The sequence below is a fragment of the Malus sylvestris genome, chromosome 2 (assembly GCF_916048215.2).
Source record: "Malus sylvestris chromosome 2, drMalSylv7.2, whole genome shotgun sequence".
Lineage (NCBI taxonomy): Eukaryota > Viridiplantae > Streptophyta > Magnoliopsida > Rosales > Rosaceae > Malus > Malus sylvestris.
In genome coordinates, this window is record NC_062261.1 from 31,480,291 (window position 1) to 31,496,689 (window position 16,399).

Here is a 16,399-nt window from a genome sequence, read left to right on the forward strand (position 1 = left end):
AAGATAATACCACGAACTAAAGGTGGCAATCTGACCATCGTTGTGCATGTCATGTCGACTCTATGCAACTTAATATATAAAATTTAAGCAGCATTAGACAGTCTCCTAAGCATCTACAAACCATTAACATTATTTCCCCAATTTTATTTCCCAATTTTATCAAATGCTGCATAAAAGATCACAATTTACTCCCTTAAAATTTCCACCTAACTCCGAACAAACAATATTGATAAATCTTTATCATCACCTTTAACAAAACAGATTACAGAGAAAAAAAAAAGTTCCTATGCAAACAAATTCTTCTAGATGTCCAACCTAACCCATCTATGGGAAGGCAAGCAATCGGACGTGCATTCAGATCAAGCAAAATAAATTTTACAATTTATCAAAACAGCAACTGATTCTCCCGAAGAGAACACACACACACACGTACCAACATATTATTCACCATATTCTAAGCTTTCATTTTCGTTCTATCTCTTTCGTTGTCTAAACTTATAGTTATCAAAACAGCAATAGAATCATAGAGAAACCTTCAATCATTTATCAAAACTGAATTAATTAAACTTCTGCTCAGCACTCCATTAATTTTAATTGCAACTCTCATTCTAAAAATTTAAAATTTTGCATTTGAATAATCAAACGCACTTGCACATTACATTCTTTTATTGGCTCTTGACACAATACATTTTAGGATTGATGTAATAATATCACTACAAATATGAATCGCGATAGATATAGAAACCAAACTTGCACACAAATGTTTGACTGAATTCAGAACCACTTAATTCAACATAAAAAATTACCTCAGATGCTTGCTCCCCTTCTGCTCTCACATCGTCAGCTCCGCTACTAAACGATTAATGAAGTCCTAAAAACAGAACAAAAAGCGTTTACCAATCCAACATTTCAACACGTGGTTTTGGCAGGTATAACCTTTCAACATAAGCATGATATAGAAAGAAAGAAATCCACATGTCACTTTGTTTTTTCAGAACCAACAAAAAGGGCAACTATAAGAGAATGTAACCAATTTTAAAGAGTAAATCAGTCTCCCAATAAAGGAGAACAATGCTGGCGGTAGATCAAGAGTAAGTACAACCCGACTGCAGCAACAAAAACACAATTGACTTTCACACGACAGAAATAAATAATAAAAAAAAACACATACCTGCACCCAAGGCGTTGTTTTTTTTTTTTGTGCAGGAGGAGGGGGAGGGCGTCAGGTAGTCGACAGCCGGCACTCTAATGTTACGTCGAATCCTTATGAAAATGAATCCAGAACGAAATCGCGCTAAAGCTAGGGCGTCACCCGTAAGTGGCGCGCTGTGTGGCTCGAGCACAGTGATAAGTGAGCAAGGGTCGCTGTATCTCCATCGGCACCCGGATGCAGTGTTAAATGAGCAAGGGGGCCATATAAACTTCTTTTCGAACGACTCCACTCAAAGTTGTTTGGGAGCATATGCTCCTATCAACTTTACACAGGACACACAAAAGAAGTACTTTGATCCTATTAGACGGGGGAGGGTGAAGAAGCTAGGACAGAAGGGTAGAGTTCAAGAGAGTAGAATGCGTTTAGGTACATGGAATATAGGAACCTTAACGGGAAAATCTATGGAAGTAGTGGAAGTTATGGTGAGGAGAATGATAAATATTATGTGCCTACAAGAAACCAAGTGGGTTGGTCTTAAGGCAAAGGATCTAGAAAACTCAGGGTTTAAACTTTGGTATTCGTGCACAAATAGAACGAGAAACGGTGTTGGCATCATCGTGGACAAGACCTTGACACAAGATGTTGTAGATGTCAATAGGGTAGGAGATAGAATCATGGCAATCAAGATTGTAATAGGACAAGAACTCATCAATGTGATTAGTGCGTACGCACCTCAAGTAGGGTTGGATACGAGTTCGAAGGAGAAATTTTGGGAAGACCTTGGAGACTTGGTGCAAGGAATTGCTCAGACGGAGAAGTTATTTATAGGAGGAGATTTAAATGGACACGTGGGCAATGAGACAGGCAATTATGGAGGTTTTCATGGTGGCCATGGTTTTGGGGAGAGAAACGAGGATGGGGAAGCAATCTTGGATTTTGCAATGGCATATGATCTCTTCTTAGCCAACACCTTCTTTAAGAAGAGAGAAGAACAAGTGATCACCTACAAGAGTGGGTCGTCAAAAACACAAATAGATTTTCTTCTAATGAGGAAAATGGATCGTATAACTTGTAAGGATTGCAAAGTTATACCAGGAGAGAGCTTGACTAATCAACATCGCTTGTTGGTGATGGATGTACATATCAAAAGAGTGAGAAAAAAGAACAAGACTTGGAAGTGCCCAAGGACTAGATGGTGGAATCTAAAAGGAGAAAAACAAGCCATTTTCAAAGAGAAAGTAATCACCCAGTGTGGGTGGGATAGAGAGGAGGAAGCTAGCCAAAGGTGGGATTCCATGGCTAGTTGTATCCAAAAAGTAGCACAAGAGGTATTAGGAGAGTCCAAGGGCTTTGCTCCACACCAAAAGGAATCTTGGTGGTGGAATGAGGAGGTACAAACAAAGGTGAAGGCTAAGAAGGAATGTTGTAAAGCCTTATACAAGGATATGACCGATGAAAATGGTGAAAGGTATAGAATAGCGAAGCAAGAGGCGAAGAAAGCTGTGAGATAAGCTAAGTTAGCGGCTTATGACGATATGTATAAGCGACTAGATACCAAAGAAGGAGAGTTGGATATCTATAAACTAGCTAGAGCAAGGGAAAAGAAGACAAGGGACCTAAACCAAGTGAGGTGCATCAAGGATGAGGATGGAAAGGTTCTTGCTACAGAGAACGCGGTCAAAGACAGATGGAGATGTTATTTTCATAATCTTTTCAATGAAGGACATGAAAGGAGTACTTCTTTAGGGGAGTTGAGTAACTCAGAAGAGTGTAGAAACTACTCCTTTTATCGTCGAATCAGGAAGGAAGAAGTGGTTGTAGCTTTGAAGAAGTTGAAGCATAGAAAAGCCGTGGGCCTAGATGATATACCGATCGAAGTGTGGAAAGTCTTGGGAGAGACGAGTATAGCATGGCTCACTGACCTTTTCAATAGGATTTTGAAAACGAAGAAGATGCCAAATGAGTGGCGAAAGAGCACTTTGGTGCCTATCTACAAGAACAAGGGTGACGTACAAAATTGCATGAACTATAGGGGTATTAAGCTAATGAGTCATACAATGAAGCTCTAGGAGAGAGTCATTGAGCATAGATTGAGGCAAGAGACACGGGTTTCGGACAACCAATTCGGGTTCATGCCAGGGCGCTCAACCATGAATGCAATCTATCTCTTACGAAGATTGATGGAAAGATATAGAGATGGGAAAAAGGATTTACACATGGTCTTTATAGATTTGGAAAAAGCGTATGATAGGGTCCCAAGAGACATTCTTTGGAGGATTTTAGAGAAGAAAGGAGTACGAGTAGCATATATTTAAGCTATAAAGGATATGTATGAAGGAGCAAAGATTGCCGTAAGAACTCATGAAGGACAAACCGAAAGCTTCCCCATAACTGTAGGATTACATCAAGGCTCATCCTTAAGTCCTTACCTTTTTGCGTTGGTAATGGATGAGTTAACAGGACATATTCAAGATGATATTCCTTGGTGTATGCTTTTCGCAGACGATATAGTGTTGATAGATGAAACTCAGGAAGGAGTAAATGCGAAGCTTAACCTTTGGAGAGAAGTGTTGGAATCTAAAGGTCTTCGCCTAAGCCGATCAAAGACAGAATATATGGAGTGCAAGTTCAATGCAAATGGGGGCCAAAATGAGTTAGGGGTGAGGATCGGAGATTAGGAAATACCAAAGAGCGACTGCTTTCGCTACCTAGGATCTATCTTGCAAAAAAACGGAGAATTAGATGGAGATCTCAACCATATAATACAAGCTGGATGGATGAAGTGGAAGAGTGCATCCGGCGTGTTGTGTGACCGTCGTATGCCACTGAAGCTCAAGGGAAAATTTTATAGGACGACAATAAGGTCGGCGATGCTGTATGGCACAGAATGTTGGGCGATGAAGCATCAACACATACATAAAATGGGTGTAGCGGAGATGAGGATGCTTCGTTGAATGTGTGGGCACACAAGAAAGGATAAGATTAGGAATGAGGATATCCGAGGTAAAGTAGGAGTAGCCGAAATTGTAGGAAAGCTGAGAGAAAATCGATTACGGTAGTTTGGACATGTGCAAATAAGGCCTACTGACGCTCCGGTTAGAAGATGCGACTACGGGACAGAGGTTCAGGGTCGAAGGGGTAGAGGAAGACCTAGGAAAACTTTGGAAGAAACTCTAAGAAAAGACTTAGAGTACTTGGATCTAACGGCGGACATGACACAGGACCGAACACAATGACGTTCTAGGATTCATATAGCCGACCCCACTCAGTGACTTGGATTTTTCAAGTCTCCAACCGAGAAGTTTTCCTCACTCGGGAAATTAAGGGAACCCTACCTCAACCTACATGCTTCACCCACAAAGCTTCAACAAAAGAAAAAAATTCAAAGAACTTAGTGCAGAAGGCATTGATGTATTTAACACAATACGTTGAAATGAAGCAAAGCTTATTTATTGATAGCTCCGATAAGTTATAACTATGTACATATACATGAGCCAAAATAAACAAACAAGAGGGAGCCTTCACAAAGGTTGCTTAGGAGAAGTCTCAGCAGTCGATAGAGCCCCAGAAAGAGAAGGCACCGGAGGGTGATCATTCGGAGCCTCAGTACTGGACAGAACCCTAAAAGGAGGAGGCATCAGAGGTTGATCATTTGGAGCTTCATTACGCAGTATAGCCCTAGAAGACGAAGGCAAATGCCTTTGGAACAAACCCACAAACCTTTGATGATCAAGTAAAATCTGACCATCAGATTCTTGCATCTGGTCAATCTTCATCTTCATGTTTGTAGCATAGTCATGTGCGAGCCTGTGCAACTGTTTATTCTCATGCTTGAGCCTTCTAATCTCCTATTTGAGACTCATCACTTCAGCCGCCAATGATTCAATTTGACGGGTTCGAGCAAATAGACGTTGGGCCATATTAGACACAGAACTTGCACACTGCACACTGAGAGCCAAAGAATCCTTAACAGCCAACTCATCAGACCGTTTGGAAAGTAGTCTGTTATCTTTGGGAGTGACAAGGTTCCTGGCCACCACCGCAGCGGTCATATCATTCTTCATCACCGAATCCCCAACGGTAAGAGGACAGTAGGGGATATGAAGGATGAGCGCCATATGTTGTCTTGAGGAGGCATGTCCGCATCTTCACCAAAGTTCAAGTCAAAACGACGGTCAGAGGGGCCAGCCATTTTCCTGAGGTGTTGAAGAAGAGGTCAGACAAATCAAGATTTCAGAAGTGTAAGAATGGAATTTCTACAGGTGGCAATGCAAGTGTGCTTTGAAACGTAATGCATACCTCTATAAAAAGCAGCACGCGACGGAGCTTCAGAAATCGAAGAGGCGCCTGCTTTATCAGAATAGGAGCCTGCTCAGAAATCGAAGAATGCACACTTAGCTTTGCAGAAATCACGGGCAATTTGTCGAGGAGCTGATCTCAGAAATCGAAGCGGCGCTTGCTTTCTCAAAAGCTGGGCCTGCTCAGAAACCACGAGGGTCGATCTCAGAAATCAAAGAGGCACCCATTTTTTCAGCCTTGTCAGTACCTGTCACATGCACACTCAGCTTTGCGGAAATTACGGGCAATCTGTTGAAGATTTCTGGTGAAGTAGAAAGCACGTGACACACAACATGGACGTTGGTTCAAAAATCGAAGAGGCACCACACGCAACATCAGCTCACGGGTACCACAAATAACTTTACCAAAGATCTCTGACAAAGTTTAGACACGTGAAGCTTGCAGCTCCCACTACATTGCTATGATCAAGAAGGGTAAAAGAATAGCAAAGAAAGAGCAACATGGCCGTTGGTTCAAAAATTGAAGAGGCACCACTTTCCACACACAACATCAGCCACATGCACACCTAGCTTTGCAGAAATCACGGGCAATTTGTCGATGAGTTGATCTCAGAAATCGAAGCGGCGCTTACTTTCTTAAAAGTTGGGCCTGCACAGAAACCACGAGGGCCGATCTCAGAAATCGAAGAGGCACCTACTTTTTCAGCCTTGTTAGTACCTGTCATATGCACACTCAGCTTTGCGGAAATTACGGGCAATTTGTCGAAGATTTCTGGTGAAGAGTAAAGGAATAGCATTATTACTTGTTGTTAGGGAGACTCCTATATATGTCGACCTCCATCCCCAACGGACAGGCAGACCTGCAAAAATGCTCAACCCTTCCTCATATGTGAGAGGGCACTCCCAACGAAGCCTCTCGAAATACTCAGCCTTCTTTCCCCCCGATAATACCTCTGCAAACAAGCTACACCAGAGCAAGAATATCTTATATCATCAAGGTTAAAAGTAAGAGTATCCCATATCATGCTTTTTCCCTGTCTTTTCTTTTGGCATTGTTCTTACCTGCGAGACAAGGAGAAAGAGAGCAATCAGTCAGCACTTGAAAACCAAGCTTCCAATCAGGAACTGACTGCCTGGAACCCCTTACCTGATTACTTACCTGGCATTGCTCTCGAGTACTCATCTTCAACATCTTATGCCTTCAGAGAAGATACCACATCTGCCTGAGGAACAGATAAGGCAAGTGAGAAGGATACAAGGAAGCATGTGGAGACAAGCGTAACAGCAAAAGTATCCCATATCATCAGGGTCGAACGTACTCTAGATTTGATGGACTTGTTTTGACCCTCAAATTCTTCAGTCGGCCTTATACTCTTGAGGAAACCAGCAAACCCTCCAACCCAGTTCAAGAATAAGCCTGTGGAAAGTTACTTCTTCAAAAGCAAAAGTATCTCATATCATCTCTCCTCCTTTTTCTTCTCTTTATCCTTCATGCTGCCTGCAAGATAGGGAGAATGAGAACAATCAGCCGGAACTCGAAATCAAACTTCTGATCTGAGACTGATTGCTTGAAGCTCTGATTGCTTACCTTGTCTGCCACCTTTTTCAGCAGATCTCCTAGCTCGACGACTTGGGGGACTCCTACTACATGGTTTGTATCGCGCTTGACCAAGCTTGAAACTACAAGTAAGCTTCAAGTGAAATTGATACATTACCTTGTGCATCTCCACCGGTTAAAGATATCATCCCTGGATGGAGGAAGAGTACTCCCAGAGAAGATCATTTGTACTAAATCATTCACTTGTTCTCACTAAATGAGAGCTTGAACCTATGTGTAAACCCTTCATAATTAATGAGAACTCTCCTCTACTCCGTGGACGTAGCCAATCTGGGTGAACCACGTACATCTTGTGTTTTGCTTTCCTGTCTCTATCCTTTTACATACTTATCCACACTAATGACCAGAGCAATCTAGCGAAGGTCACAAACTTAAATACTTTCTGTTGTACCAAAGTCCTCACTGATTTTGTGCATCAACAATCCTTAAGTCCTTACCTTTTTGCATTGGTAATGGATGAGTTAACATGACATATTCAAGATGATATTCCTTGGTGTATGCCTTCGCAGACGATATAGTGTTGATAGATGAAACTCAGGAAGGGGTAAATGCGAAGCTTAACCTTTGGAGAGAAGTGTTGGAATCTACAGGTCTTCGCCTAAGCCAATCAAAGACAGAATATATGGAGTGCAAGTTCAGTGCAAATGGAGGCCAAAATGAGTTAGGGGTGAGGATCGGAGACACGGAAATACCAAAGAGCGACCGTTTTCGCTTCCTAGAATCTACATTGCAAAAGAACGGAGAATTAGATGGAGACCTTGTATGGCACATAATGTTGGGCGGTGAAGCATCAACACGTACACAAAATGGGTGTAGCGGAGATGAGGATGCTTTGTTGGATGTGTGGGCAAACGAGAAAGGATAAGATTAGGAATGAGGATATCCGAGGTAAAGTAGGAGTAGCCGAAATTGAAGGAAAAATGAGAGAAAATCGGTTACGGTGGTTTGAACACGTGCAAAGAAGGTCTATTGACGCTCCGGTTCGAAGATGTGACTATGGGAACAGAGGTTCAGGGTCGAAGGGGTAGAGGAAGACCTAGGAAAACTTTGGAAGAGACCCTAAGAAAAGACCTAGAGTACTTGGATCTAACGGAGGACATGACACAAAACCGAGCGCAATGGCGTTCTAGGATTCATATAGCCGACCCCACTTAGTGAGAAAAAGCTTTGTTGTTGTTGTTGTTGTTGTTGCAGTATAAGAATAAAAAAAAAGATAACATTCCCCTGAAACCAAATTCATCCCCCAATTTCTTGCAACAAAGAGGGAGACCAACCTTGTGTTTTCGAAGAACAGTATAACAATTAGACACAATTAGACTGATCCAAGTTCCCACTATGATAATGAAAAATTAAAATTAATAAAATAGCTCAAATCATATCACAGTATGTCACAAAGTACCCCATTTGATAATCATTAAATTTAACAAAAATGGATTCAACTCACTCCAAGGTAAGCAAGCTTATTAATCATTTTGTCATAGTAGTAATTGAACTTGAAATTCCCCTCAAACGTGATCAACCCTATTTTATCCACAGTTAAAGACCCTAAAAATGTAAACCCCTAATCCGTACTTTAAATTTACACCCTTACACCCTCATTTTCCTAGATTTTCTCAAGAACAAAACAAAACATATAAAACTCAAAATCCAAATCAATCGAACTAAAATAACCGAGGGGGAGACCGATCCCGTGCTCTCTAAGGACACTGAATGATTTAAGACAACCAGAGTGATCCAAGTCCTTACTGTGATCATGAAAAATTATAATTAATGAAATCACTCAAATCATATACAGCATATCATAAACTATGTCATCTGATAATCAATGAATTTAACAAAATTTAAAATACTCCAAACAGTGATATTTTATATATACATTCACAACAACAAAAAATTCAGTTTTTAGCAACTGGGATCAAAATAAAAACACAAAACAGGAATTTAAGTACCCACACACAAAAACATCGCATAAAGATCATCAAAAAAACCACCCAAAACAACAGAAGAAAAAACAAATATGAAAAAAAACACTCTACAAATTTAAGTTAACAGTTTTAATTCAGAAGAAACGATATTAGTTAAATAACCTAGAATGTAAAATTAATACAGAATAATAGAGAAAAACACATTCTTAGTTCTCTTTTGCAGGCAAGAAGACAGAAACTGTTTAAAACAAATAAAGTTTAAGAGTTTAAAAATTTAACTCAGAAGAAACCATATTAGTTGAGTCAACCCAAAATGTAAAACTAATACAGAATAACAGAGAAAAACACATTCTCAGTTCTTTTACGGGCAAGAAGACAGACACCGTTTAAAAAAAAAGTCAAACTTCACTCTGTATCAATTAATCAATAGTCTAAAGTATGAAAAAAAAAATTGATTTCAAAGCCTTCCTTAGGAACTTAACAACGTATCAACAGACATTATGATAGCGATGATGGTATCCATGAAACCCCAAAGCTGCAAGCAAATACTGCCTTTGGAAATTTTCAATATAAATGGTTTTGCAAACCAGCCACTAATGAAACATCTAATTTCAAACAAATAATAAAAGCTTTCTTTAACTGACACATTATCCTTATTCTTTCCTCCCATTTACTTCCCACCCTCCCTATTAATCCCTCCATTTTGAAACTCCTATATTCTTCCTATTCTGTACAAAACCTGCCAAATCATTTCCTCACTTCTCAAAACCCAAATAATCACTTAAAATGCACAAAATTACAATTAAATCAATATTACATTACACAAAATGACATTCAAAACCACAATACAGTAAAACCAAGGGTGAATTCAACACCCTCAATAAGTGGAAGCATTCGTGCCTCAAATGAATTTGCAGCTTAATTTTCTAGCTGAAAAACCTTGACCTACAAAACCAAATTACATTTATCAACAAAAAGGAATCAATGTAAGAAAGCAAACACAATACAGAAAAAATGGCCATTCAAGTCAGCTCTATTTAAATTATAATAACTTTCAATTTAAGAAAGCAAATGCAATACAGAAAGCAAATATAATCCAAATTACCTTGAACACCGCCATCATATTTTTACTCCGTTAGGTATACACGTCCTTTTCTTTCTAGATGAACTTTATTTCTTTGAAGTTTCTGCAAGATGCATTCCAATTTAACCCTTTAAATGTTTGTATAAAACTTAGGGTTATCAGGTAGTTCGATTCTAATTTAATACATTATATTCTCACCTACTTGCAAGTCAACTATGTCAACTATTCAACATTCACATATTGTTTATTAGCTGCCATATGGACCAAGTCTTTGTAGAAAAATCAATGTATGGAAAGGGCTTAAATCCTTCAATTATGGATATATTGATGTATAATCCTTTGTTCTAGACCAATTTTGTTCTTAGTTTTTGTCTTCTAAAAGTTGAAAAATGTTAAAAAAATCTCCTCTTTTTTCTCTTGATACAAACGACATTTTTATTTGTATTAATATAAATTTGTTTGCACCAAGGGATGGGGTGGGAACATATCTTGAAATATGGCCACGCCCACATTTGCAGCTGAAGAACACTTTAATATAAGTTTAATTTGGTGCTACCATAGGTTTAACAAGCATAAACACCCGCGCTTTGCTGCGGGTTTTAAAAACACCGTTTAAGAAAATACTATTTACATAAAATAAGTTTTATATATCAATATTTACATGTCTATTGTTTGAGAAAGTAAATTAGAAACATATTACCACGATCAAGAGATTAACAACATTAAACTGCTCATTATTCAAAATATTTAGATAGAGTATGAACATGTTATAAAGTGGCTGTAGTTTAGTGGTAAGAATTCCACGTTGTGGCCGTGGAGACCTGGGCTCGAATCCCAACAGCCACAATCTTTTTGAACTCCGCCTATGTGAGTTTATCTGACATTGCCGGTCCCAAGCCCGGATAAAGGAGGAGGGGGAGGGCGTCAGGTAGTCGACAGCCGGTACTCCATAATTACGTAGAATCCTTATGAAAGAGTATGAACATGTTATTGAATCTAAATTTTCCTACTTCACTGTTTCCGGCTCATCTTCATCTTCATTATGTTGAGGTTTAAGGTTTCTGCTAGTTCCTACAAATTTTGAAAAAAAAAAGGAGTTGTTAGTTTCGTACATATAAGAAAACAAAAGGGGGACATATAAGTAAAATTGAGATAAGAGTTCATTTGTGATCCTGAAGGTGCAAATGAGATTTTTGTTTCCCTCTATTTTCATATGCTCTATCAGATGCAAAAAGACTAAAATGAGTGCATTCAAACCAACACATTTTTCGCACTTCAGTCCTATATCAAATATATGTTAGTGATACTAATTAGACAGAGTCGGGGAGTTCAAATAAATAACTATAGCAAAAAAAAAAAAACAGTCAAAAAACAAATGTCGTACCCAGTGCACAAGGCTCCTGCTTTACGCAGGGTCTGGGAGAGGTGAATGTTGGCTAGCCTTACCCCCATTTTATGGAGAGGCTGCTCCCAAGTCTCGAACCCGAGACCTACCGCTCATGGACGAAGGCATCATTATAACGAAGATGTAATAATCTGCTATGATTAATTTCACAAAGAAACCATATACAAAGGAATCCTGTGCAAACAACGCAACATTAGAGTGTTAAAAACGTGAATGAGGATTATATGAAGTCTGAGAGCAACAACATACAAATGAGTAACATGTAAAGTTAAAATAGAGAAGACATTGATGCACAATGTTGTACAATACATATGTATAATAATATATAAAGTAAGCTGGAAATGGAATTTGCTATTCTAGAAAAAATGGATTTTGCAATTTTCTCTTATGGATTTTCTCAGCATGGAGCTCTTAGTGTGGATGGTATGTTAAATTTAACTCAAAACAATAGAACATATAAGTATACAAATGGGGGACACATAACCAAAAGCTAAGACAGTTTTCTTATGATAGTGAGGGAGCATATACAATCCGTTTTTCGCTCTTTTTTCATCTGCTCTATCAGATACAATGTGTAGCAAAAAGAGTCCATTTAAATTAGAAAGAGTTGCGTTAGGCATAATGGGACAAAGGAAAGCAAAAACGTAAAACTGCTTTATAATTGGAAGAATGAGGAAGATAAGAAGAAACAAAGAAAAGGCCCTTCAAATTTTGGCAGAGACATTTTCAGCAAGTGAACAAAAAAAACAGAGGCATTTCCAAACAGAACTCAATATCAATATGCAGCAAAAAGAAAATAATGCCTGAGCAAGGAAAGAAAAAAAAAATTATAAACCTGAGCAGCGATATAGAATTCATAAGAATGCAATACTTTCCCTTCAAATGAAAACCTGTAGGAAAATAAAAAACCAAATGAAATAGCATGGCAGAAAAATTGAGGGGGAAAATAATTAAAAATAAATAAAAAAAAACAAAGAGGACGAATGACGTTGTCCATGTACTTAATTTCTCTCGAGTATAATGACAGCTTATATATTTCTTGACCATATGAGATTAGTAGTTGATATAATTAGTCCAGCCGCAAAGGAACCCAGTTCAACGCTTAAGCCTAGCTTATCACTGCTTTGAAATGACAAAGAAAATTCATAATATATCCATCCTTTCAGTCATTCATTAGATAGATGTGTTTGAATAACACTGATACCAATGATAAATTTCATTACCCTGCACATATAAATTGTTCAGCCAAAACTATTGTTCATAAAAAATTAAAGCATCCAAGTGCATTAAATGAAGATATATCTATATGAGGAAGGCTTATATATTATACCCATGTCGATATGGATTTGGGAAAAATGAAATTTCAAAAGCTACTCATCAAAATTTTTTACTTCCTATGTTCTTGGGGATCATTACAATTTTTCTTTTCCTGAATTTGAACACCCTTGAAACTGAATTTCAAAACTACAAACTTAAATCAACGCTCTTTGTTTTAATCCAAAAATACTTAACAACAAAATAAAATCACACCTCAAGCTGCATGTTGAATCAAACCCGTGGAATTTCAAAAGCACCCACCTCAAACACAGAGGTCTTCGCAGGCTTCAAAGAAAAGACACAAATTATAAAAACCCGATCTCCTGAAACCGAAACAAAAACCAAATTAACCATCATCAGCCAGAATCCGAAGCTACAAACAAAATCCCCAAAATCACAACCAAAAAATTTGAACAAAAAACCCATTTATAAATCCAAATTTACACTCCCAAGCACATAACATTCAAACCAAAGAATTACCCATTTAGAAATCCTATCCCATATGTATTAAAACGATTAACAATTCTTAGTGAATCGTCACTAAATAGGTATAAAAAACTAACCATGTTTCTGAATTTTAAAAATGGGAAACTTAGAGAAAGAGTACTGAGTTTTCAGTTCTTACAACAACGAAAATAACCATATCTTTTCATTTTGAACTGGGATTGATTTCTGTCATCAGCATTAACAAAACCTGTAATTTTAGCATGTACTAACAAAATGATATACATCAGAGCAAAAGTTTGCAATCATAACCACAATTTAAAACTGAAAAACCTAAAAAAACAAAATTCTTACCATTTCGTCAATCAATATACATTGAAGACCGCCAAACGTATTATCCTTTCCTATAACCTTAGGTCTCCAAATTCTGCATACACGGACTCTGATCTTCTTATTAAACTGAAAAGGTAATAAACTTCGGATAGGATCTATCTTCATTCCGCTACAAAACTGCAAGTAAATTTACATGGCATTAGATGTCAATCGCTCGGGGCGCTTGTTTTATTTTCTTGATCCCTTTTAAAATAGTCTGGTATACATTATTTATAAATGCAGACATCTAAAATGATAATAAGCAGAAAGAATGAAACAGAGAAATTGAGGATGAAATTGAGCATGAAATAAGCAGAAAGAATGAAACAGCTAAGTTCTAAAATGATAATAATTACACAATAAACGAAATAGCGGAACGAATCAGCAAGCTATAACTTCAAGGACTACTAAAAGCAAACAGTCACTGTCCTATAGGGCTTGTGTCTTTATTGAATACAAAATACCATTCATGCTTAAAGTATTTTTTTGCATAAAACATCATGCTTTCTTGACGTCCAAAACATATAGACTGAGGGCAGGATCAAACCAACTAATTGACAATAATTAATCTATCATCATTCAGTAGCACATACTCAAATTAACATATGAGCGCATATCGATCCAGTTGGACTTGACTATCCGAGGACTTCAAATCCTGCTGACCAAATATAAAGAACTAATCCATTTGTTAAGAGTTGTATATATATCTATTTTATGAAACCAGAAATTATAAATTGAGGACTTTTACTCTGTAATCTATAGTATAATTAATTAGCTTGGAAAGATGGAGAAGAAGGTGAATGCTAACTTGTTTTGTTTTCTGGTGAATGCTACCTTGTTTTGTTTTCTGGTGAAAGCTAGCTAGCTGCTTCATCTGCAACTGACTGTAATCAGTGAGATTGATGCACCAACACAAACCATACATTTGATTCCCAAACAGAACCCATAATCTAAACTAGTAAAAATGGTAAGGAATATTGCGGATTACTGTCAACTTGCTCAATCGCCTTCACCAAGCTCGCGTGATCGTACAGATCACCCTGTAAATTTAAAAAAAAAAAAAAAAAAAAACACACACACACACACACACATGAAACCAAAAATAATTTCAGGGAAATTGATAGATAATCAAATTTATTTGAAGAGATGAAGAGGGTAACCTACTTTACTACAATTTACCTCTACCAAGTTAAATGGATGATACTCATCCAGCCATCTTGCCTGCTCTGATGGAGCAATCTTTCTTCAATTAATCTACCTTCGTTGGGCAACGATGACTGAGTTTTGGGTTGTGGATTTAAGAATTGTCTTTCGGGGAAAGGAGGAGGATTCTAGGTTGGGGAAAGCAAGGAGCAGGGAGAAAAAGGAGGGTGCCCAAAAAAGCAAAACGATTTATAGGGTTTGATGGAGCCTGCAGCCATTTGAAGGAAGATTGAAGCGGTGGAAAGAAAGCAACGAAACCGTGAGAGAAGAAAATTAAAAGGGAATGAAACCGTGAGAGCAAGATTGAAGCGGTGGAAATGATGAACACTAAGTCGAAGAGAGAGAGGGAAGAAGCAGTGAAAACCCACGAGTCCCATTTGTTCTTCGTTTGACAGCAAAGCAATAGGGGCAAAGTTGAAATAAAAGAAACTAAGTGGGGGTAAAAACGGAACAACACTGTGCTTATGAACAGTGTTTCATTTCATTTTCTCTTTTAGTATATATATAATATAATTTGGGTCTGTTCCACCACTTAAAATTTGCAATACTAATTTTCAACAATGAATAAGAAAATTCTACCAAGAGACAGTAAAATAGTAAATCAACTTAATTTCTGTAAAAAAAAATTAAAAAAAAAACTCGTGCAAAAATTTCAAGAAATTTTGGTAAAAAGGGAAAAGAAAAGGGTTAAGACATTCAAGACTAATGGAAATTTTGATATTGTTTTAACATTAACTCAGGTTGATTTTGTTCACCAGCATTAATAAAACGAATGACTTTAACTTGGGCAAGCAAACAATTAAATTAGACGTAAGCCAAGTAACTTAGAAGTTAACCATATGAACAAAGCAATGACAATCAAACTAACCTCCTTCTTTTCATATGAAGTACAATCTGTTCTCTATTTTGCCTTTGTGAAGAATGCACTTTTCACTCCCTACACACAAAATAGCATACATGAAAATGCTCAGTAACATTATAAAAACTATAGATATACAGTACTGTATATGTATCATATACTATATTGTATACGTATTTGGACATAAGGTATAAAGATTTACCAACATAATTAAGCTTAAATTTAACAAAAGAAGTAATTACAAATTGAAATCAAATGATATTATAGTTGTTCAAAAAAATTCTGGCTAAATTTTACAAATAGTATTATAAATTGTTAAAAAAAATAACACCGTTAAAAAAACTCAACCACTCAAATCTGCAATTCTATTAAAAACGCATCACTAAAAATTAACTCCAAGGAAAGGGGATTAACAAATTATACCTTTTTAAGAGTTGGAATTGTTTTATCTATATCTTGAGCTGGACCCGCTGGATTTGAATCCTTAGTTGGCTTAGAGGGAGGATAGGCATGAAAAGAAGTCTAAGGTTAAACATATGGTAAAAATTACACTGGATCAAAGAATGATTAGAGTTGATGGATGCAATATGGAATATAAATTTCTGGAGAGAGAGACAACCAAACTCCACACTGGATCATATTTTTAAGAGATAGAGAGAGTTCTACTTTTCAACAACGGAGAGAACAAATTCAATCTTGGGCATAAAAAGAAAAAATAGAA

The 16,399-nt window shown here is 37.4% G+C and overlaps 2 protein-coding genes and 1 non-coding gene across 50 annotated transcripts in view; 2 read left to right on the forward strand and 1 right to left on the reverse strand.

The window, feature by feature from the left end:
• The first annotated feature begins 1,210 nt into the window (after positions 1-1,210).
• Positions 1,211-8,029, forward strand: LOC126582207 (uncharacterized). Of its 3 annotated transcripts, none has more exons than XM_050246260.1 (2): positions 1,211-3,736; positions 7,660-8,029. In XM_050246260.1, the coding sequence occupies exon 1, from the start codon at positions 1,249-1,251 to the stop codon at positions 2,662-2,664; it is 1,416 nt and encodes a 471-aa protein (XP_050102217.1). In that variant the 5' UTR covers positions 1,211-1,248; the 3' UTR covers positions 2,665-3,736; positions 7,660-8,029. The 3 variants fall into 3 exon arrangements, with proteins under 3 accessions (XP_050102217.1, XP_050102232.1, XP_050102223.1); XM_050246275.1 differs by having other exon boundaries at positions 1,211-3,722; positions 7,704-8,029; XM_050246266.1 differs by lacking the exon at positions 7,660-8,029 and adding an exon at positions 3,781-4,505 and having other exon boundaries at positions 1,211-3,722.
• A 1,864-nt stretch (positions 8,030-9,893) lies between these two features.
• Positions 9,894-16,399, reverse strand: part of LOC126582265 (uncharacterized) — a 40,704-nt gene continuing 34,198 nt past the window's right edge. For 7 of the 46 annotated variants that reach the window (XR_007609477.1, XR_007609474.1, XR_007609473.1 and 4 more), the window contains 10 exons: positions 16,102-16,170; positions 14,796-15,756; positions 14,425-14,656; positions 14,210-14,271; positions 13,599-13,754; positions 13,014-13,123; positions 12,319-12,373; positions 11,463-11,657; positions 10,100-11,149; positions 9,894-9,939 (listed from right to left, as the gene is read on the reverse strand). The gene's annotated coding sequence lies outside the window, so the exon portion shown is untranslated. Of the gene's footprint in view, positions 9,940-10,099; positions 11,150-11,462; positions 11,658-12,318; positions 12,374-13,013; positions 13,124-13,425; positions 13,513-13,598; positions 13,755-14,209; positions 14,293-14,424; positions 14,657-14,795; positions 15,757-16,101; positions 16,171-16,399 lie in introns of those variants that run through there. The other 39 variants (XR_007609345.1, XR_007609374.1, XR_007609398.1 and 36 more) reach the window with 35 other exon arrangements.
• TRNAH-GUG (transfer RNA histidin (anticodon GUG)) lies at positions 10,853-10,924 on the forward strand. Its single transcript has one exon. It is a non-coding gene; the product is annotated as a tRNA-His (tRNA).